Source organism: Cydia fagiglandana, chromosome 4 (assembly GCF_963556715.1).
Source record: "Cydia fagiglandana chromosome 4, ilCydFagi1.1, whole genome shotgun sequence".
Classification (NCBI taxonomy): Eukaryota; Metazoa; Arthropoda; class Insecta; order Lepidoptera; family Tortricidae; genus Cydia; species Cydia fagiglandana.
This window is the reverse complement of record NC_085935.1, coordinates 3,813,177-3,835,292: the sequence shown is the minus strand read 5'-3', so window position 1 is coordinate 3,835,292 and position 22,116 is coordinate 3,813,177. Positions and strand designations below refer to the sequence as shown.

General features: G+C 37.9%; 2 protein-coding genes across 2 annotated transcripts; both read left to right on the top strand.

Moving 5' to 3' along the window:
• Positions 1 to 5,841: 5,841 nt before the first annotated feature.
• On the top strand, positions 5,842 to 12,319 carry LOC134663396 (cathepsin L-like proteinase). The gene is made up of 5 exons (XM_063519760.1): positions 5,842 to 6,283; positions 6,580 to 6,688; positions 7,348 to 7,541; positions 10,601 to 10,714; positions 12,183 to 12,319. Exons 1-5 carry the CDS (start codon positions 5,842 to 5,844, stop codon positions 12,317 to 12,319), a joined length of 996 nt encoding a protein of 331 aa, XP_063375830.1.
• Positions 12,320 to 16,100: 3,781 nt separating this feature from the next.
• Positions 16,101 to 21,491, top strand: LOC134663395 (procathepsin L-like). The gene is made up of 5 exons (XM_063519759.1): positions 16,101 to 16,533; positions 17,470 to 17,605; positions 19,104 to 19,309; positions 20,013 to 20,126; positions 21,355 to 21,491. The coding sequence occupies exons 1-5, from the start codon at positions 16,101 to 16,103 to the stop codon at positions 21,489 to 21,491; spliced, it is 1,026 nt and encodes a 341-aa protein (XP_063375829.1).
• Positions 21,492 to 22,116: the final 625 nt, after the last annotated feature.

The window sequence follows — 22,116 nt, the reverse complement described above, 5'->3', positions numbered from 1 at the left end:
CGATTAGTTGGAATTTCCCCGCAGTCGAAATTGTCCCCCAATTGTTGTATTTGAGATTAATGCAACAATAAGAAGGACGTCTTCACATTATGTATTATATGTATAACTGCAAGCAAGATGTACTGAAGTTAATATTGTATATTTTAGTTTGGGACGTGTGTCTTGCCCTAGTCAACCAAATTTTCAACAAAATTAATATTGCGAATTCTAAGGATATGGTGGAAAATAGTGAAAATATTGTGTGCTACTCTGCAGCGGCGCCACCATAATGAAAATAAATTAATTATATGGCGAAGTGTACCCGAAAGGTTTCAGAAATAATACACATCAAAATATTTTATTAAAATAATTTGATGTGTTTCCTAGTAATATTGATGGCAGCGTGGTGGCGATCCCTCGCTAATCAGGAATCACTTGAGTTGATCCTAATCTGAGGTACGATACGAATCATATTGATCCCTTAGAGTTGGCCAAACGGCACCGTAAGATTGCATATACTCGAGATAATTCGACCCATACGGGTGGTCGATGGTTGAGATGTCTGCCACGAATGCAGAAGACGCTGTTTTGATCCCAGTCCTGGGCACTGGAGACCTTGGTATTTATTTCGTATATGACATTTATTTCAGTTTTCATGTTAGATAATTATTGGATTATTTGTCCACGTTTCTTGGCTATTTTGGGAATACGGAAGCAATCCCATTGCGTAGCGAAAAGACGAGTCGATTGATCGGGCATATAGGGCTCCTTATGGCGTGTGTATATACCTAACCCCATAAAAATAACATTGTAGGTACATACATGTACATACTCATGAAAGACTCATTTCCAACGAATGAAATTCTCGTAAAGAGACTGATGAAATGCGATTTCAATTAGTCAAGTTATTTTACGATATCAGCAGTAGATCCGCACCTCAGTCCGGTACGAAATAACCTAAATCCTTGTTTCGTGGATGTTAATTTAGGAACGGAACCCTTTCCTCACGATTCTCAGTCGAACATGTCATCTCCGACCGGAAATTGAGAGCCTGTCCCAATCTGTCCTTCAGGAAAAACGAACCAACTATATTGACTTCATGTGTACATAATACTTTCTGGATGAGGCAGTAATCCGGCAAAATATTTGCTGGCCTTGTTCCTCGATTGGTAATGACATTGCCGAATATTGAACAACAGATAAGTGGATATCGGAATTTTTATTTGTGGAACAATATTTCGGATTGCGTATTTGAACAGATATTAAATTATCTTATTGTATAAATAGTCGAAGTCGATTGCTTTTTTTTTACCGACTTCAATTTCATATATTTTTTATGTAGCTACGTTTACCGATTTGAGTAATTCTTTTTTTTGTTTGAAAGGATTGATGTACCTACCTCAAAGGTAATAAATTTATTAAACTTACTTGACATGGACCGTCAGTTTTGTGATGATTGAGTTTTGTGAGTGACTGTGTACACAGTTATGTGAAAATGCCCCTGCCCAGCCCCGTCATTCGCGTCGCCACTCACAGGCATATAGGTAATATGTACAAAGCACTTGTTTGTATACGTATTTCATTATCTATGTCGTACAAGCTTGAGTAGGCTCCAGGTCATGTAGGTGTTCCAAATATAAACTTAAATGTGTGTCCACCGGCAAACTTGGGATAGTTTGTCTTCCTAACTGTCGGGGTAACTTCGCCGTGCAATATCGCTGCAACTTCGGGCCGGGAAATTATTCTGGTGCTGGTAATGAATGACAGAGTGTATATGGGTTTACATGGGCTATGATACGAGTAAGTCTTCCTAACCCTTAAAAATGGGTTCGTTCAATAATATGGGGGCGAATAATGTAAAGGTTATGAGTAATTTTAAAATAAGTTAAAAGTACCTAGACTTCGTCTAAGCTAACTTTTCATTGACTTGGATAGAACAAAGCGAAGCAGTGTCATTAATGATGACACGGCCACACTTTTCATTGCTAATGCCATGCAAAGTTAGCCTGGTCCGACTCGACACGTATAATTTGAGTCTTTTTCAATTTTTTTTTTCAAAATTAAGGAGTCGCTGATTTCGTTATTTAAGAATATTAGCCAAAGCAGTCGCCATCTTACACAAAGTTTAGGTACATAGCCTGGTAAGATTTTAATTCGAATTTTGTCAAAATGTTTTCCAATTCTCATCATGTGTAGTCTGAACTCCGGTTTTTCTTATTTCAGGCAATACAAATAAGTACTCACAGTAGGTATTACTTCAATAAAATTATCCAACCATATAAAAACAACAGGCCCAAGCAAAAACAAACCACATTCCATTTACATTATTAGCCACCATTAACGAAACGAAAGCGCGCGCTAAAAGTTACACCATTTATAATACAGAATATTAATTTTAACCGGCACACAATTATGCAGAACGGACTAGACGTTAAAAAGTTGCGTTATTCGTTTGAAAGAAATTCTCAGTTGGACATTAATTTCGTTGAGGATTCCTCTAATTTGCGGGAATTGAAAAGGCAGAGGCGTATTGTTATATCCCCTAGCTACCCAGAGACCTATAAAAAGGTCTCCTGTTCCATTCTAATTTGAACTTTGTGTTGACTAAATAAAATTTCATTTTCCTTGGCAAGGTTTGACGTAGGGGCGGCTAGAGGATATATTTTGAGCTTTCCGCTTTTCGTCTGGAACGGAATTCTTCATAATTTTTTGATGTTTCATCTTTGACATTCTAATGGTGTGTTCCAAGTAAATGCAAGGTTCTTGCAGTAAATTTCAGTTTTCACTTTACTTACACTCAAAGTAAATTTAGAAGCGAAGTGTTTCATTACTATCATTTTGAGCCCGATTCGGATTTTGAAATAGACATCTATTAGATATCTTTTAGACATCACCAAGATACGCGCGCGTATTCGGGAAACGAGATAATCACAAGATCTAGAAACGATATAGAGATCAACTAGATTTACATTAGATATCGACTAGATGTGACTTGGATATCTAAGTCATAACTTGTCCAAATCGTTCAATAGGGCTGCGCTGCAAAAGAGAACTAGCGGCTCGATTCTGAAAATGTATTAGATCTCTACTAGACCTCAACAAGTTACGATATGGATAATTTAAAGATATTTGTAAGATAGATATGTCAAACTTGACGTTTCCGTGATTCTGGAGGCCCTCTTGAACGATTTCGACAAGTTATGACTTAGATATCCAAGTCACATCTAGTCGATATCTAATGTAAATCTAGTTGATCTCTATGTCGTTTCTAGATCTTGTAATTATCTCGTTTCCCGAATACGCGTGTAGTTGATATCTAAACTATAACGTATCTAGAATGGATCTAGTACTTCGATCGATTCGATCTTGAAGTTCGAATACGGCAGATTGTATCCATGAGCCATTTTCAACCAAAACGGTACTTATTGTCCGTTGTCAATAAGACACTATTTCCATAAAGGTTCATTTTTAAACTAACCTTATCAACAACTGACAATGTGGTATCTTTTAGTTGAAAACGTCACATATTGTATCTTTATTAAATGTAATATTTAATAATAATGTAATCTTCTTATTATTAATTTTTAATTCTAAGTTAATTTATAGTATTTTTTTATTAATTTCTAGCGTTATCGAATGTTATTATTGTATGTTAAATAAATAAATCAGTCGTTCTTATATTAAAAAATAAATGATTTTATGTATCTTCTTATTATTTTACAATATTGTTTACCTTGATGATTAAAGTTCATTATAAGTTCGATGAAGATCAAATTCGAAGTTATTTTATTAAAAATATTGACATACGAGTAGTAATAATTCAACACTCATTTATTGGATTTACTCAGCCCATTGCAACAATTGTCAGTTTAGGCCAGGGAACGGTTTAATGAAGTGCTTCCAACAAATTTCAGAAATCTGCGTACGAATACTAAATAGCTGATTAAAATTTCAAATGAGCATTCCCAATGTGGGCGCGATTAACATAAAATTAGCGACCGTTTGCAGCGGCGGACAACTCGAACCTATTACACTGTAAAGGGACTTTATTTATTAAACTGTCCGAAAGATGGCACTGTTTTAAAGTAGTACATATTATTATCCTACATCGCGTTTTTAGACTTTTGCTATAGTCGTACGCTTAGCTTGAAAAAGATTATTTATTTTAAGTACATAATTATAGTCTGTATCTTTAGGTATTTAAAAAAGAGTTAACAAAATCTACCCTCAAATGACTCCTTAAGCCAGTTGAGGGTAAATTAAAACATTAGGTACATCATGTAACGTTTTTATCAAATAATGAAGAATGAAGGTTAAAATCAGGTTCATTCAGTGACAGATTCAGGTTGTTTTGTATATGTTGGTTAATCAATATATGTTATAACTACTTACCCAAATATGTACAAATTATTTGTTTACTTTTATTTGAGTACCTAAAGATACAGAGTTTTTTATAGGTACCAGGTTGGTACCAGTATCCCTTTAAGTACTTACATACATTATGCATAATTTCACGTACCTACTTAAACACGTTTGTACAAACGGAACCTCTGAAATACGACACCCTCGGGCGATTGTGCACTACAATGAATTTTACTGTCCGGCATTTTCATGGTCCGATATGACATGAAAAAAACGGATGATTGGCTTTTGCACTTGTCCGTCTTTTTACTCGCAGGTGCGGCGCTGTGGCATGAAAAAAAAACGGATGATTGGCTTGTGCACTTGTCCGTCTTTTTACTAAAAGAGAGGTAACCCCTAGCCAGCCCCCGCCCGGCCAAGTCTTGAATAATACTAATTTCAGACGCAGTGCACAAGCATAAACACGTTTTTCATAACTGTCATCTCGGACCGGAAAAAAACTGTCCGGAATGGGGAAAAATAAAATGCCGGACGGTAAAATTACGTCTAGTGCACAAGCTACTATATACTTTTAATGGCGTGCCATATTGGACCGTAAAAACTCGGACTGCCGGACAGTAAAATTCATTGTAGCGCACAATCGCCCTTCGGCCAGAAGTCGGCGCGCTCGATGGTCCCCTGCAGTGGTCGCGGCACGCGCACCACAAACGAGTTGATGTGCACGTCTGTGCACGTGTGTGTGGTGTGTGTTGAAGTGTGTCTAAGAGCTAGCTACGGAAATAAGTTTGCAATTTATAGATTAACGAAATCCCTCTAGTTAGTGTGTCACACTATCATTATTAATTAATCCGGGCGCCTGGCAGCTGTTCAGCGGTGGGCAAAACCCTTAGCATGTAACCGGTCTTCTGTACATGACCTACTCCATAAGTTCAATTTTCAGCAATGTCCAAAAAAATAATCGACAAAAATCTCAATTTAAACATTGAACCTGCTCACACAATTTCACGAAAATCGGTTGAGAATTGAAGGACAGGAGAACATTCGGACATAGTACATACGAAAGTATTTTTGCACAAGTTGAAACGGAGACCTTCGCCAACGTTCGGTCAACATTCATTAAAATAAAATCGTCGTTTATTCCATCTTCGATAAAATTGGAATTTTACTTGTGCGGAGGTATGCCCATTACAAATCAGCCTTGGCTAAAATATTCCTTCGCACTCCAACGTTCATGACATTTTTTACATCTACTGATAAAATAAATTTTATATCCTTGTAAATTGACATACTCGTAAATTATAATTAACGACTTCAGTTGTATATAAAAGAAAGGAAAAATCAAATACGACTGAGTACCTAAGCGTGTATACCCGTTGTAAGTATTGGAACTCATTCCACTTTTAAAAGAAATGTTTGCATAACATTAACATTACGTATTACTTACGTTCAGTTGATTTTTGAATTAAAACTCAATGAGCTTTTTTTTTTCAGTATAAGGCCATGTACCTACTAAATATCTTGCTGATAATTTGTGTCGCCACTGCGCCGCAGATTTCAGCCAAACGCTATTACGACTTAGAAGACGCCGAGAATCTGTTCAAAGAGTACATCAAAAAACATGGGAAAGCATACAGCCCTGAAGAATACCTGACGCGACTCGATATTTTCAAGGAGAGTTTAAAGGAAATCAACGATCGCAACGCCAGGCACCCGGAAGAGTATGGAATCACTCGTTTCGCAGATATGACAGATGCGGAGAGACAAAGCGGCATGGGTGGTATGCCATGGGAGACGCTTGATATGATGACAACGGTGGTGTATCCTCCTGAAGCTATCACGGCTCCTGAGCAGTGGGACTGGCGGGACCAGGGGGCAGTGGTACCTGGCGTAATAGAAGAAATCAATAAGGGGGATTATTGGAATCATATTATTACCGCTACGGGTGAGTTTTTCGAAGACAGAGTAAGAGAGTAAGAGTCACACGAAAAGCCGCCGTCATACAATAGAAGTTACGCTCTCATTTTATGATAACGTGTTTGACATAAGCATTCAAGATAGATATAATATGAGATAGATATGCTATATATACAGGTTGGCCAAAAGGTAATAAGTGCATTCCCGTTGCCAGGGAGGTTTTGGGATTATACTTTGGGTTTTTTGCTCAGAAAGAAGGTTATATACCATACCTAGTCACGTTGGTATTACTATATTTTGCTAAACAAAATGTGTTTTTCACAGGGAATATTGAAGGGCAATATGCTATAAAACATAAGCAGTGTCTTGATCTTTCTGAACAACAGAGTAAAGACTGCATGCCGCTGGGGTGGTACCCTCATGACGTTATGCGGTTAGTATTTTATGATATTTACGTAAATAATCAATATAATACCTAAGCCACCAAATTTAAAATCATAAACGTAATTGTTTGAATAAATTAGCTTTTTATATACATAGAATACAGGTGCGGGTCCTTTTTAATTTTCGAGCATCTCAAAACGTTTTTTTTTAACTTATTGAGTGACCTACGTGAAAACATTTCCAAGCAAAGCTCCCCCAGATATTGTATGTAACTATAGAAAATAGAAACATAGAAACATTATCACGAAAGGCTATATTTCCTTCCCTTAAGGATGACTCACGCTAGACCGGACCGGGGCCGGACGGACCACGAGAATCACGTAATCAGCGACACAGAATAAATAATAGTACTAGGTACAGAAGACTCACTCCCTAACAAAACGCGTCTGTTACGATCAGCACAGATATGGCCGCTAGGTGGCGACAGCGCCACGCGCGGCTTATGGCAAACCCCAAAATTGGGGCCGAACGGATGTACTTTTAGCTACCTGTAGCAAAGCGACGAAATCGCGGAGTGAGACACGCCTGTCAGCGATCAGAAAATGACATGTCGGACGCCTCGGTTCGGGAACGGCCCGGTCTAGCGTGAGTCATCCTTTACCCTGATTAGTCTGATTACCTTATAATGATTGAACCCTAAATTGCCAGATACTATGAGGGATACGGCGAACACAAAAAGCATATAACGTTAGAAAAAGAGTATCCTTTTAAGGGGAAGCAAGGACCTTGTTTGGAAAGGATGAAGATGACACCAGTTACCAGTGTTACCTCGTTCAAGGTGTTCAACGCTTCTGAAGAATCTTTGAAACAAATTTTGTATGAAACCGGACCACTGGCTGCACGTATGTAATAAACTGAAATATATTTAATTACGCAAACGGGTCTACCGCGATATAATTTCATTGTTCTCAGCTGAAACGTCGGAATTAAAGGTAAAAACAATGAAATTATGCCACTTTATGAATGAATTCCATTCCTAATGTGCCTATGCAGTTTTGCAGCTTGCTGAACTCATGAACCTTGGCTTGTGCTGTTGATACTTGTGTGTGTAACTGATTTGTAATTATATTATTATTCTTCGTATAGGTACCTACTTAATTTTTATAAGTGAGAACCTGTAATTGGCTCTGTAAATCTATTTTAGTTTTTAGAAATGTTTACAGCTGTTGGTTTTCCATGTATGTAATAAAAATAAAAAATAAAATTAAATTATATCGCGGTAGACCCGTTTGCGTAATTAAATATGTGTACAAAACGCGAGAGTTTATAGTGTTAATTGAAATATAAAAATATTATATTTTTTAAGGATCCCGCCTGCAAAGCTGGAGGTATATGGGTCGGCTCGGAGCCTAGTAAGGGCATTTATTTGTCTTTACCACGAATATTTTTTTGTTTATGAGTTATGGATGCTTTCTATCACGCGTATTCGGGAAACGAGATAATCACAAGATCTAGAAACGATATAGAGATCAACTAGGTTTACATTAGATATCGACTAGATGTGACTTGGATATCTAAGTCATAACTTGTCGAAATCGTTCAAGAGTACCTCCAGAATCGCGGAAACGTCAAATTTGACATATCTATCTTGTCGAAATCGTTCAAGAGGACCTCCAGAATCGCGGAAACGTCAAATTTGACATATCTATCTTACAAATATCTTTAAATTATCCATATCGTAACTTGTTGAGGTCTAGTAGAGATCTAATACATTTTCAGAATCGAGCCGTATGTATTTCAAAATATGGAACTTTCCCTAATGATGATTGCAATCGTTGTTGTAAGCTTAGTTGTTCGTTAAACCAAATTTAAAATCATAAAGTACGTTAATTCCCGGTTCAGTTCCATCGTTTCAAAGAAAACCGCGGGAACGGTCATAGTAATATGACTGCAACACGATTATTTTGATTAATTTAGCTAATTGGCCACTTGTGTTCTATTTTTGAATAAAGGGTCTAGCCGCAATCCCATAGTGAAACTGCCCCTGTATGCATTCATTAGTAAGAAATTTTTACCTTGTTGCCACAAATGGATTTTTTTACAAAAAATATATTTTTTCTACTCGTGTACTTTTATCTGTCATTTACATAGTCACGAACGAACATATAAGGGCATACATTATTAATACTCCTTAAAAGTCTATAGTCTATTGCCCAAAAAAGCACTTGTGTCGTTTTAGAGACATTACGATACGGTAAGCTAGTGCAAGGTAGCAGGTGCCACATAACGGTACATTGCTACCAACGTGACAAACGATTGAATGCATACGGTTTTTATTAAAAAAGAAACAAATTTGTACTGAGTTCATTGCTACCAACATAATAAAAAATACTTTTATACCCTACAGCACCACGACCCTGGTGCGGTGCGGTAGTGTGTAACGGCTTTAAAAAAACATAACCATAGACATTACTCGTTTGTTTCTCGTTTCCCGCCTTTCCCGGTAATTTCTTGTTCTTTGAGTACTTTGCGTTACTATTTGTTTTGCGTTCATAAAAAGTGTTGAAAATGGACAAAGAGGACAACATCGTTTCTACACCTGAAGAAATATCCGCTACAGCACAAGCAGCGACCGAAAAATTGTTGCCTAAATACTAAACGCAGCACCTATACGACAAATCTTACGAGAAGTTCATGGCGTGGAGATTGGAGCACAAAACTTCGTCATTCTCTGAAAACGTCTTTGGTGTATTTTCAAAGACTAATTGGAAGCACCGGATCAGATCTATCTTTTAAGCAAGGTTGGTATATGTTACAAAAAATTTTGATTTAGGGTACACAGTACAACGAGCTATATTTATGTACATTTTATATTTTTGCATTGAAACTGAATATTATTTAATTCTCCTTTTTCTTGTTACAGGTTGCAGTAATATTTGGTATTATGGGTGCTTGTCGCAGACAACAGTTACATACATATAGTAATTACCTACTATCAAAAATTTACATTGACATTTTCATAAATAAAATTTTGTTTGTAATTTTTTGTATTTTATTTAATATTGCCTACTCATAGAAAAAGCATTGTATGCAACGTTGTATAAGTAGTCAAAAAATGCTCATGGCGTATTTATTAACAATGTTCGCCTTCGGCTCACATTGTTACCCACGCCACTCACATTTTTTGACCTCCCTTATAAAACTGTTGCATAAAATACTATTATGCAATAGTATATTCTGCATTAAATAACAAAAAATTGAGGTTGTCGCTACCTCACAAGTATTTAAAAAAAAAGTTAAAAAAATTAAAAATATATTTTTAAGCCTTTATAAACAAGTTACAAACTTGATTTTTTTTTTGAAAATGAACTACTATTAGATGCATATAATATCCAAATTTCAAAACAATAGAACCACTAGTTTAGCTACAAAAAAATAAAAACGATTATTATTATTTTTTTTGCCGAACCAAGGGGATTCTAGGCTTGAAATTTGGTAAAACGATATCTTATAATAAGACAAATAAACGCGCCTTAGAAAGGTATACAATCAGCCAGGGGCAGTTTCACTATGGGATTGCGGCTAGACCCTTTGCTTTTTATAAACATAGAAGACAGGTGCGGTTTATTTTTTTAATTTCGAGCACCTTAAAGGGGCCCACTGAGTAACAGTCCGCCGGACGGTATATCGGCCTGTCAGTTGTTCGGAACTGTGAACTAATCAGTGGGCCCCTTATCGAGTGACCTACGTATAGCTAGGTATACAGTCAGCCAAGAAAGTGGTCTACCACTTTTAGACTCTATCAATCAGATGATAGAGTTTCTTGGCTGACCGCGTACATTATACTACCTATGATTACTTTAATAGTATTCCTAAAAAAATATAATCATTTGATTGGTAGCATAAGTACCTAACTTACCGTATTCGACCGATTTTTTTAATTATGCCATTTATATTTCAGTTATAATTGGGAGTGACCTGTTCCACTATGAAAAAGGCATTATGACCCCTGATTTGTGCACTCATGGGGGTGTGGTATACGTTTGTCACGTGTTGATCGTTGGCTACGGGATAGGTAGGTAGTATACTTAATACCTATATACATACAAGAGTTGAGTCAAACCGACATATACCGGGTGTGGCTTGTAACACGAGCAAATAATTAAAACTTAGATTGTACTCCTCAAACGGTGACACTTTAGTTCAACTTTTAAAAATTATGTAATATTTAGACTCCCTATTTTTCGTACAAAATAAATATTATTTTCAATGGACGCCATCGCCACGCCATATCACTGTGATTGACGTTGCTTGTCACGCCTTAAACATAACAAAACTTGCAATACATTGCGTCTTAGAATGAACATTAAAGTGTATTAAAAATCAAACCACAAGTTATTTTTATAACTCGCTGAACAAATGTTGGTCAGTATGAGGAGTACAGCCTACGGTAAAATTTTTTGCTCATATTACAGGCCACACCCGGTATAGTCAGACCGTAAAAAGTCTGCAGCGATTTTGATAGCTTCTTCTATGAAATTATGACGTATACATAACACTTACACTTCGTGGGCTATCAAATCCACTGCAGACTTTGTTTAGTGCGACTACATTATAAATAGAAAAGACCCCTATTAATGGACGTGTCAATAATGAGACGTCTACTACAAATCCTGTGCACTGTACACTGGCAAAATTTTACAATTAACTAGTCATAGACCTGCTTAAGTACATGTAGTTTAATTAAAAATTTAAAATTACATTTAACGTTCATATTATGGATGGTAGAGGTAAGCAAAACAATCTCCATGTATCAAAAAGTGTCCGTCAAAAACCTTCAATAGGTGTCGCCATACCTAAAATAATTGATAAAAAATTTCATGGCTCCTCTACACGATGGGCCAACGCCGGCCATTCCTAGGGACGCATTTATGCGTTAGAGGGAGCAAGTGATATAGCTATCTCATTCTACCGCATGGCTGCGTCCCTTGGAGTGGCCGGCGCTGGCCCATCGTGTAGAGGAGCCATCAAATCATTGACAGCGCTCTTCACTCCGTGAATAAGGCCTACGTTCTTAGCTACCTACTCTAGCGCTACTGTGGAGAGATTTGGAACTGTTATCACAGAAGAAATAATAGTACTACCGTACAGAAAGGACACTTCCTACAAACCCGAAGTTTGACAGCGGCTCAGGGTCGAATCATGCTATCTCTTTCTAATACATGGCACTATCCCTTTCGGCTATGTAGGGTTGTCAAAAATCAAGTGATTATCTTATCTGTGGTCGTGCACGCAAAAGGAAATCACGTGGTGCCAACCCTAAAAATTGCTCGGACCAATGCTGAGCCGAGCGGAGCCGAGTTCGACCGAAGTCAGGAGTGTCTCCCCACCTGCTGTTATTTATAGCTGACAGCTGGAAATTTCTGGAAATATTCTCCCATAAAAGAGCTTTCCCCTGACCTCTACCCTCCATAATTCATATACACCCGATGTAATCATGTTGCCATATTTAAAAAAATGATAATGATAACTTTGTTTTGCAGAAAACGGCACAAAGTATTGGACTTGCAAGAATTCCTGGGGCTCGAAATGGGGGGAACATGGTTACTTCCGCATAAAAAGAGGAGGAGGGGCGTGTATGTTAGGGCAATGGTACACTGCTACCTGCACCGTTACATAGACCGACTCATAATACATTATTGAGTTTATTACATTGATTGCAGGCTTTTATTTTTACCTTTGTCCTGCCCCGGCACACAAACTATAAAATCTCCGTGCAAAAATTCATATAAATCGTCAGATTTCCATAAAAATTGTTGGATAGATAGTTCCCTATTCTCATCCCATAGATCAGCGGTCGGCAACCTTTTAGCAGCCAAGGGCCACATAGCAGTTAACGAAGTGGCCGCGGGCCGCACTTTGTTAATATTTATCACTTATATCAGACATTGTCATTTATCAATATTATATCCTCTACTTAATACATAGCCAGGGAGGCTCACGGGCCGCAAGTGAGAGGTTCGCGGGCCGCATGCGGCCCGCGGGCCGCTGGTTGCCGACCGCTGCCATAGATAAATGGGTAAGCGATGTAAGCACACACGTAACGCTATTTTTTGAAAACTAAGAAACCGAATTTTTTATGTATGTGATAGGCAGACATCGTAAATTTTATAGCATTTTTGGTGCAGCGGAGTGGTGTTAACGGAATGGGGTTGGCAACTCTCAAAGGTTTACATAGATGGCGCCATCATAGCTTGCCCCTTTTTCTATGAAATTTGGGTTAAAGGGCTGGCATCCGCAGGGTATTAAAAAAAAAAACAAAATATTGACACAATTCTATGGAATGACAGGGCAAGCTATGATGGCGCCATCTGCTAAAAACTTCCACCGGCCAACCCCATAGCGTTAAATTCAACGGTATATTTATAATACCTATAGATTTCTGCAGGTTAATATTAAGGTAGATGCCATACGCGTCACGTCTCAGACAATATTAAATTTTATTTTATTTATGTGGAAAGCGAACAGAAATAAGTGAACAGGAGATAAGTTTACAGAGATACACTAAGGACATTCACTTATTTCCTTAACAGCTCTCACGAAAACATGTATAACAGAAATAAATATACTACACTTAACTACTCTTAAGGTAGTAAATACAATTATTAATTTGCTAACACTACATATACATAGATGCTAAGCTTATCAAACAGAATGATAATAACTACACTGAGAGAAAAATCATCACCAGGAATTAAAAAACAGTTCTGTACTGGGGGAAAAAAATGAAGTTTTAGTAATAATTATGGACGTTTCACTATTTCTGTAAAGTTTATTTATTTCTACAAACAGCTCAGTAATCCCAAAAATAATTTCAACAAAAAGATAATAGAAATTGCAAGAACTAATAGAAATTACAAAGGTCAATTTGTTCCTATTAGTTAACTCTCCTTGTCCCCAGATTAAGTTTATTTTTGTAATTCTAAGTGTACTTTTCTCTCAGTGTAAGAGAGAAAGAGATACAGTTAAAGTGAGCTGAAATAGGTAGTCCTTTTTGTGGAATGCCCCAAACGATGAAGAAACAAAGTGGTTGACAAAAGGCAAAAACATCGAGAAAGTAACAGTAAGCATAAATAAGTTTTTGGCAAAAATTTAATTTGTTGGTACAAGCTTTTATCGCTGACTGTACTTTTCTTACGATCGACAACTAATACTCATCGACACAATTCTAAAAACCCCTAACACAATTAGGTTGCGTGGTTTCATCACAGAGTTCCTATGGCCACCTCCTGTCTCCATCATCAGATCAGTTCGACAGTACCATATTATTGTATTGTCATCAGAACTACATACAGCTGCCAATTTTCATGACGCTACGATCCTTGGAAGATGGTTAAATTAGTTACCTTAGATTCCATTACATAGTTAGTTACATATTTACAGGTCGACCTAATAAAAGCTTGTTAGAAACCGGCCAAGTGCGAGTCGGACTCGCGTTATTGGGTTCCGTAAATGACCCAATTTTTAACAAGGTATTTTTTATATGTGAAACGCGAGTGAATTGCCTTTAAAACCCGTAGGGGTCAGATCAAAAACTAAGTAATTAGTCCGACTCACGCTTGACTGCATATTTCTAATAGGTTTTCCTGTCATCTATAGGTAAAGAACTATTTGGTATATTTTAGAAAAGAGCCAAAATATGACCATAACCCCCCCCCCCCCCCACCTTAATCTCCAAAACTACTAGGTCTAAAGTTTTGAAAAAAATCTACAAAATAATTAATTACCTATAGATGACAGGATTGGACAGGAATGGACGTGGAACCGGTAATGGGACAAAAAACCACAAATCCTCTAAAATAAGTATCTAAAAGTAGTTTATAAACATTGGCTATACTTTATGATAAATAAGAGTCCTAGAGCTGTTTCAGCTTGAATTTTTATTAAATTCGGTTATGTTTTAAGAAATTGGCGCCAACCCAAAAGTTGTCTTGCCCCTGAAAAAAAAATACCACTAAGAATTCTTAACAACTTTGCTAAAAGAGGTGAGTTAATTTATTAAATGTTACGGGTAATTTAAACAATCCGTCTTTATATAGACTTTATTCTCTTTGGCATGACAATAAAATGTGTATGACGAGAGACCTCACTTCACGTGGTCGATAAATGTGTTATTCTATGTGTCTGTGTAATTTCTCACTGGTTGTAATAAAATAAGGATATTAAATAATACATTCCTGGCCTAGTTGGTATAATTAAACTACATACTTGTATAAAGATAGTAAAAGAATGCCAACCTTCAAAAAGCTATAAAATGTATTATTTTTTTCGATAATATGTACATACTTGTAATAGATAAGAGGCAACGATGATTTAAAAATATATAATAAATTCCAACTGCTGGTGCAAAGTAGATAACCTAAACTATTTCAGCTAATAAAATAGAACTAAATGTTAAAGTTTGAAATAAAAGTAAATATGTAATAAGTTATTACAAATAACTTAAGGCTAAGTTCTTCGATCAGTAAAATACATTTTCACTACACCTCATAAAACAAAGTCCCCCACCGCGTCTGTCTGTGTGTTTGTATGTTCGCGATAAACTCCTAAACGGATTTTAATGCGGTTTTCACCTATAATAGATAGGGCGGTTCTTAAGAAAGGTTTGTGTATAATTTGTTAACTCGTGCGAAGCCGGTTTGGGTCGCTAGTTAATAGATAAAACCGACTTCATAAACCCTGCCAATATGTTGTTTACACATATAATCTACTGAACACATAAGGAAGAAGACAAATTGACTTCTGCAGCAGTTCTACTTCATCAAATGTCACTTTTTTAGTATAAATTTATGCTTGAATTTTATAATACAAAACTCACTACTACTATTGTATGAACGCGTATAAGATTTGGAAAGTTCCCTCTATTAAAAAACGAAATAGTAGCTCCGTAAGCAGTAAACCTGGCGAATTACCATAGACCCGCATTTTAGAAAATTTAATCGACTGACTTGACACTTCATTAAAACTATCCTGGATAAGATGCAAGCGGGGTAGAGGAAAACCCAGATGCAGCTTTTTAGAACAAGTCAAAAAAGTAGGGGCCGTGTCGTATCAAAAAGTCAAAGCTGGCACAAGATAGGGAAAGCTGGACCATACTCTACCGACAAGAGAATATTTCTTAAGTTAAAGATGATGAATTGACAGTAAAATATAATAATTCAGTTTAAAACTTGCGTACTAATTTCACGAGAAACGGTTGAGAAATGTTACCTGTAGAGGAGAACAACAGAAACGGAGCAAACGTTGCAGAAGCTGAAACGGTGACAGTAGGTACGCTTCGCTCGGTTAATAAGTTGAGATGGAAGAGCTACGCCTTAAAATGGACTGACCCTAATGTTTGTATAATATAAAGAACAAGCACGTCTCCTTTACAGTAGACACTGTCACGTCTATTGTTAGACATGTTTCTCCTAATTCCTTTGTTGGTGGTTATCACCGCCTCCGCGCAGTCACCGCCATATTACGACATTGGTGAGGCTGACAACCTGTTCAAAGAATTTGTCCAGAAACACGGCAAAACATATAATCCCGAAGAATACTTGACACGTCTTGACATTTTCAAGCAAAATCTAAAGCGGATTAATGAACGTAACGCGAGATATCCACAAAACGAGGTTGGGATCACCCGTTTCACAGATTTGACTACAGAAGAAAGACGCCAATATCTGGGTTTTAAGCGCTTTGATGCCGCGAGTGATGGTCGCGCGATGAGGCTGGAGTACCCCGCCGAGGCGGTCACGGCGCCCGACCAGTTCGACTGGCGCGACCACGACGCGGTCACGCACGTCAAAGACCAGGGCCACTGCCAGAGCAGTTGGGTCTTTAGTGCCACTGGTAAGTATCCAATGTTTACTTTGTATTTCATTTTTATGTGTATTGTATTACAATTAAAAATACACTACATAATCTAAACATAAAACTAATTAAAAACTAAACTTAAATATAAGCAAAATAATATAGACAAAGAAAAAAGAATTAAACTAAATAACTAAAAGTTCCTAAAAAGTAAAAAACCTACAAATAAAATATTGTATTGTATTGTATTTGTATGTCTCTTCTCTTTGTATTTTTAGGGTTCCGTACCTCAAAAGGAAAAGCGGAACCCGTATAGGATCACTCGTGCGTCTGTCTGTCTGTCTGTTTTCTGTTTGTTTGTCTGTCTGTCTGTCTGTTTGTCTGTCTGGCTGTCTGTCTGTCTGTCTGTCTGTTCGTCTGTCACAGCCTATTTTCTCGGAAACTACTGGACCAATTAAATTGAAATTGGGTATACATATGTAAATTAAAATTAGTAAATGAATTTTAAACATGGGGGACACTTTTGGGGGGTAAATAATAAGATAGTTAAAAAATAAAGTTTTTCAAATTATATCGTGTTATATATCATCTTACGAATTTCAAATATATTTTTATAATTTTAAAATATACAGGGTACAAGTTATTTAAGCAAATAACCAAAAAATATTTTTTTGGTTTTACTGTATAAGTAATACAGTAATTTTATACATTTAGCGTTTGCGTTAAATCCGGTAGTTCTGATTCATCATCATAAACAAGTCTGCAAAAAATCAGAACTACCGGATTTGACGCAAAAGAGCCAGGTTACAAGAAAAAGTTGGTCCCATAGAAAAAGTTGTTCAGTATGGCCTACCTAACCACCTCGCACAATATGGCTCACGGTCCAAAAATGACCCTGTAGTTTTAGATTTTCCCATACTGACCGATCTAAATGGGCTACCTTGTATATGGCTTTGTATGATAATTATTTCACAGGAAACATTGAGGGGCAGTACGCGATTAAGCACAAGGAGTTAATCGCTTTGTCTGAGCAAGAGGGTATAGACTGCGCTACAAATAAAAACAAAAAAGACAGTACTTGTATGGAAGGGTGGCCGGATGATCTTATGTAGTGAGTGCATTAATTGATTATCGACCGAGCGAAGTTAGGACTTACTGCCGTATTCGAACTTCAAGATATTCACAAGAGACGACACGTACTAGATCCATTCTAGATACGTTATAGTTTAGATATCAACTAGTTCTCTTTTGCAGCGCAATTCGGGCAACCAATGTCACTTTTACGTTAGATAGAGTAAGATATCTATTAGATGTGAATTGGATCTCTAAGCCATATCCTGTGGAAATCGTTCAAGAGTATCTCCAGAATCGCGCAAATGTCAAATTTGACAGGTTAGATCTTAAACATATCGTTATCGTATCTTGGTGATGTCTAAAAGATGTCTAATAGATGTCTATTTCAAAATCCGAATCAGGCCCTTAGGGCCAGGGCCACTCTATGATCTGGGGCACCCCACACTAGCTCCCGAGCTCGACGCAATGTTGGCGCAACGCAACTGCGCAGCGACGCCATTTTCCATAGCGTTGTCTAGACACCGACGCTCAAAACTCCCAAAAGACGCTAGTGTGGGGTGGTCTAGGGTCAACTAGGTGTGCAACTGTGCACTTATCAGGTTACTTTATTTTCATCACACTCGCTCAGTAAATGTGGAATTGCACGCAGGTTTAGCGGGAGTTATAGAAAAAGCTATCTCCCTAGGGAGTTATTAAGTTTCTAGTGCCATAATTAACATTTTTTAGTCTTTATTATACTTAATTTTTGTATCGCAAGTGTAATGAAAAACATTGTGTGTAACTCGGGGCGTAATATTATTGCAAACTCGAGTCTATAAATCGCTCCGGCAAGCCGTCGCGATTTAACTTACTCTCGTTTGCAATATTCAACTTACGGCCCATGTTGCACAATGTACTATTGTATCATATGAAGCATAAAGGAAGTATGCTTCCTTTATGTATGAAGGTACGGCGCTCTCCATAATGCGTACTCCGATACGCACTATGCTGGATTTAATATGTATAGTGAATCAGTATCCTAATACGGGATAGGGATTTGCTAAGCGATGATCTACGGGGTTATGGTAACATTCCATTTCTAACTGCAGCTGCACTCCCCGTACTGAACGCGTCGCTGTCATTGTCAATTTCCATACTAAAATAACAGTAATGCAGTTGTCGTTGGAAATGGACTGTCACCTTTAATTGACATTGTTATTAATTAGTTTTGGACATGACGAATAATTAGTTATGAATATGACCAAATAAGACGAATAAGTAGTAAATTAATAGAGTTAGACCAAGAAAAGTCTGTAGTGATTTTGATAGCCCACGCATTAACTCATTAAATTCGCTGCAGACTTTTTTTGTCTACATCTAGTACGTAATGTAAAACTATTTTTGCATTCTGCGAGTCAAGTTATATGCATTTCTGGCCTAAAGCATCTAAAGCTGAATAATTATACTAAGTATCTCAAGCAATAGGAAACCCGGGTACTACTCAAGATAACAATCAACAAATAGTCGAGATTTTTGTACTGCATTTGCATTTCCAGTTATTATCATTTCCATTCCAAATTCAATGAGGGGTATGTGACGCCGGAAAGTGAATACCCTTACACTGGAATACCGGCAATATGTCAAATGTGGAATGGAATTAATAAGACATATGTTACTACCGTGACAAGTTTTCAAGTACTTGTACCGAAGGATGAAGAAACCTTAAAGCAGTTTTTGTACGAAACAGGGCCTTTGGCCGTGGGTAAGTTCTTATGTAGAATAAGTGAAAGTACCTACTTACTTACTTTGTTGGCGCGATGACCCAAAATGAGTCTTGGCCTCCAACACAAGAGCTAGCACGCCATTTTGATCGGTCCAGAGCGGTATCCCGCCAGCCAGAATAAGTGAAAGTGGTTTTGTTTTTTTAAATTATCATTTATGAATGTAGAATGGTGATGATGATTATTGAAAATCATCCTAAGGGCCATTAAGGTGGTGGTACTGGTGCTCGACGCGGTCCCAGTACATGTCATCTTGAAACTTAAGTCATTGTCAATAGAGGTGAGAGCAGGGTGTCATCTATTGGTCATTAGCATGTCGAGCACTAGTACGACCACCTTACGCAAGTCTAAACTTTAGGCTGTAAGCTGTAAGTACATTGTACATTCTTTATGGTCTAAATCAGCGGTCGACAACCAGCGGCTCTCGCTTGCTCTCGCTTGCGGCTCGCGAACCTCCCTGGCTATTTTGTATGTAATATTGACAAACGACAATGTCTGTAAAGTCACAAATATTACCAAAGTGCGGCCCCACGTCAACTTCGTGAACTGCCATGTGGCCCTTGGCTGCTAGGTAAGGTTGCCGACCGCTGGTCTAAATGTTAGTCACATTGATATTTTTTCTTACTTAATAGGTACTCCACTTTCAGGATATAAGAGATTAAACAGTATACATATTGTTTACAGGTCTGGATTCTTCTGAACTATATGAATATACGAAAGGCATTTATACGCCTGAGGAGAGTGAGGAGTGTAAAGGCGAGGCAGATCACGCCGTATTATTGGTTGGCTATGGAATAGGTAAAAACCTAATGGCTCCTCTACACGATGGGCCAACGCCGCCCACTCCAAGGGACACAGCCATGCGGTAGAATGAGATAGCGATGTCACTTGCTCCCTGCGTCAATGCGTCCCTTGGAGTGGCCGGCGTTGGCCCATCGTATAGAGGAGCCATTAACTGGTTGATTTGTCTCTACGAGCCTCTGCTAAAACATGCGCGGGAGCACGGAGGGTCCACTTCGACCCTCGCAACCCGTCGCACGGGTAAGGAATGACTCACGCTAGACCGGGCCGTGCGTGGCCCGGGGCGTCCGACGTCGTTTTCTATGCATCACGTGGTGCTCTCCATAGAAAACGAAGCTCCGGAAGCTTCGGCCCGGCCACGGCCCGGTCTAACGTGAGTCATCCTTAAAAAGCGGCCGCGTCAGTTAGTGCAGCTGAGGGCTACACTAGTAGTAGTAGTAGTAGTAGTAATCACTTTATTGTACACAACACAGGTTTACATAATATTTACAGAAATAAAGGTACAAAGGCGAGCTCATCCCTGCAAGGGATCTCTTCCAGCTAACCTTCGAGTAGATGAGGGGAGAATTCAAATTAGATAGACAAACTTAAGGAATGCACAGTAACATTTTAAAAGTAAACTAACCAAAACGTCCAAAAGTAAATAAAATACATGCTACATACATAAATACTAAACATATATTACATATAATATAATTATATATATATACACAAGTGTCAAAAAAAAATTAATAAACATCAGTACTTAACCAAATCACGCTTGGTTGGAAAGCATAAGTTTCTTCAAATTAGCCTTGAATGACGCTACAGACTGGGACTGCTTGAGCGACAGCAGACTAGTGTCTTTTGAGCGTCGGCGCCTAATCAGTGCTATGGAGAATGGCGTCGCTGCGCAATTGCGCCAACGATGAATCGAGTAGTGAATAGAGTCAGGCGTTACTTTGCGGAAATCCATATTAATTAAAACAAATCTTACACTCGTCTGTCGTATAAAATATTCATAAAATCGAATATATATTAGCACTCAAGATTTTTTTAGACAAGCCAAATTGAAGAAAAAAAAAAAGAAAAATCATTAAATGCAGTTTTATTACTTTTTAAAAATAAAGGAATGTCTACTTTAAGTAAAATGAACTAACTTAAGGATTTAAGGTAGTTTCCCTCCAGGGCCCGACTTATCTTTCCACACTGTATACTGACTAATATTGGAATTGTGTTCCGACAGAAAACGGGAAGAAATACTGGACTCTCAAGAACTCGTGGGGGGAAGGGTGGGGGGAAAAGGGGTACTTCCGACTGGTGCGGGGCAAGAAGGCCTGCTACATGGGGTTATCTTACACCGCTACCTGCACCGTCTCGTAATACGCTAGACCCCGCAGATCGGACCAAGCTAACTTTGCACGGACTTTTCATGGACTTTGCACAGATTAATTTTCCATATTCATAAATAGTTAATCAATTTAAAATAAAAAGCCTTTTATTTGGTAGTAGCGAACGGTCTAGAACGCAAAATGACTAGTGTAATATTTTGCCTATATCGCTTTTAGTCTACATCGCAAACGGTCTAGAACGCAAAATGACAACTTTTCTATATCACACAGGTAGGTTAGGTTCGTTAGTTATCTTCAAATGGCCGACGGCCAAACCACACAGATTCGATTCACGGCGTCGACATCGCTAACGTAAAGATAAAACGACGAAAATGATGTAGTCATTTTGCGTTCTGGGCCGTTCGCGTTGTAGACTAAAAGCGATACAGGCAAAATGTTACACTAGTCATTTTGCTTTCTGGACCGTTCGCGAATAATTTATTTCCCGCTATTAAATTGTTACAGTTGTTCGGTCAAAATAAATCTACACATCATCTTCCAGGCGTTGTCCCGGCATTTTGCCACGGCTCATGGTGGTGGTCCGCTTGGCAACTAATCCCAAGACAATTCTTACGCCAATGCGTAGGCACTAGTTTTTACGAAATTGACTGCCAATT

Excerpts from the sequence above, each read along its gene's own strand:
- LOC134663396 (XM_063519760.1), top strand. The coding sequence starts at position 5,842 with ATGTACCTACTAAATATCTTGCTGATAATTTGTGTCGCCACTGCGCCG. Across the intron at positions 7,542-10,600 it reads AACCGGACCACTGGCTGCAC|TTATAATTGGGAGTGACCTG; the intron begins GTATGTAATAAA and ends TTTATATTTCAG. Across the intron at positions 10,715-12,182 it reads GATCGTTGGCTACGGGATAG|AAAACGGCACAAAGTATTGG; the intron begins GTAGGTAGTATA and ends TTTGTTTTGCAG.
- LOC134663395 (XM_063519759.1), top strand. The coding sequence starts at position 16,101 with ATGTTTCTCCTAATTCCTTTGTTGGTGGTTATCACCGCCTCCGCGCAG. Across the intron at positions 19,310-20,012 it reads AACAGGGCCTTTGGCCGTGG|GTCTGGATTCTTCTGAACTA; the intron begins GTAAGTTCTTAT and ends TATTGTTTACAG. Across the intron at positions 20,127-21,354 it reads ATTGGTTGGCTATGGAATAG|AAAACGGGAAGAAATACTGG; the intron begins GTAAAAACCTAA and ends GTGTTCCGACAG.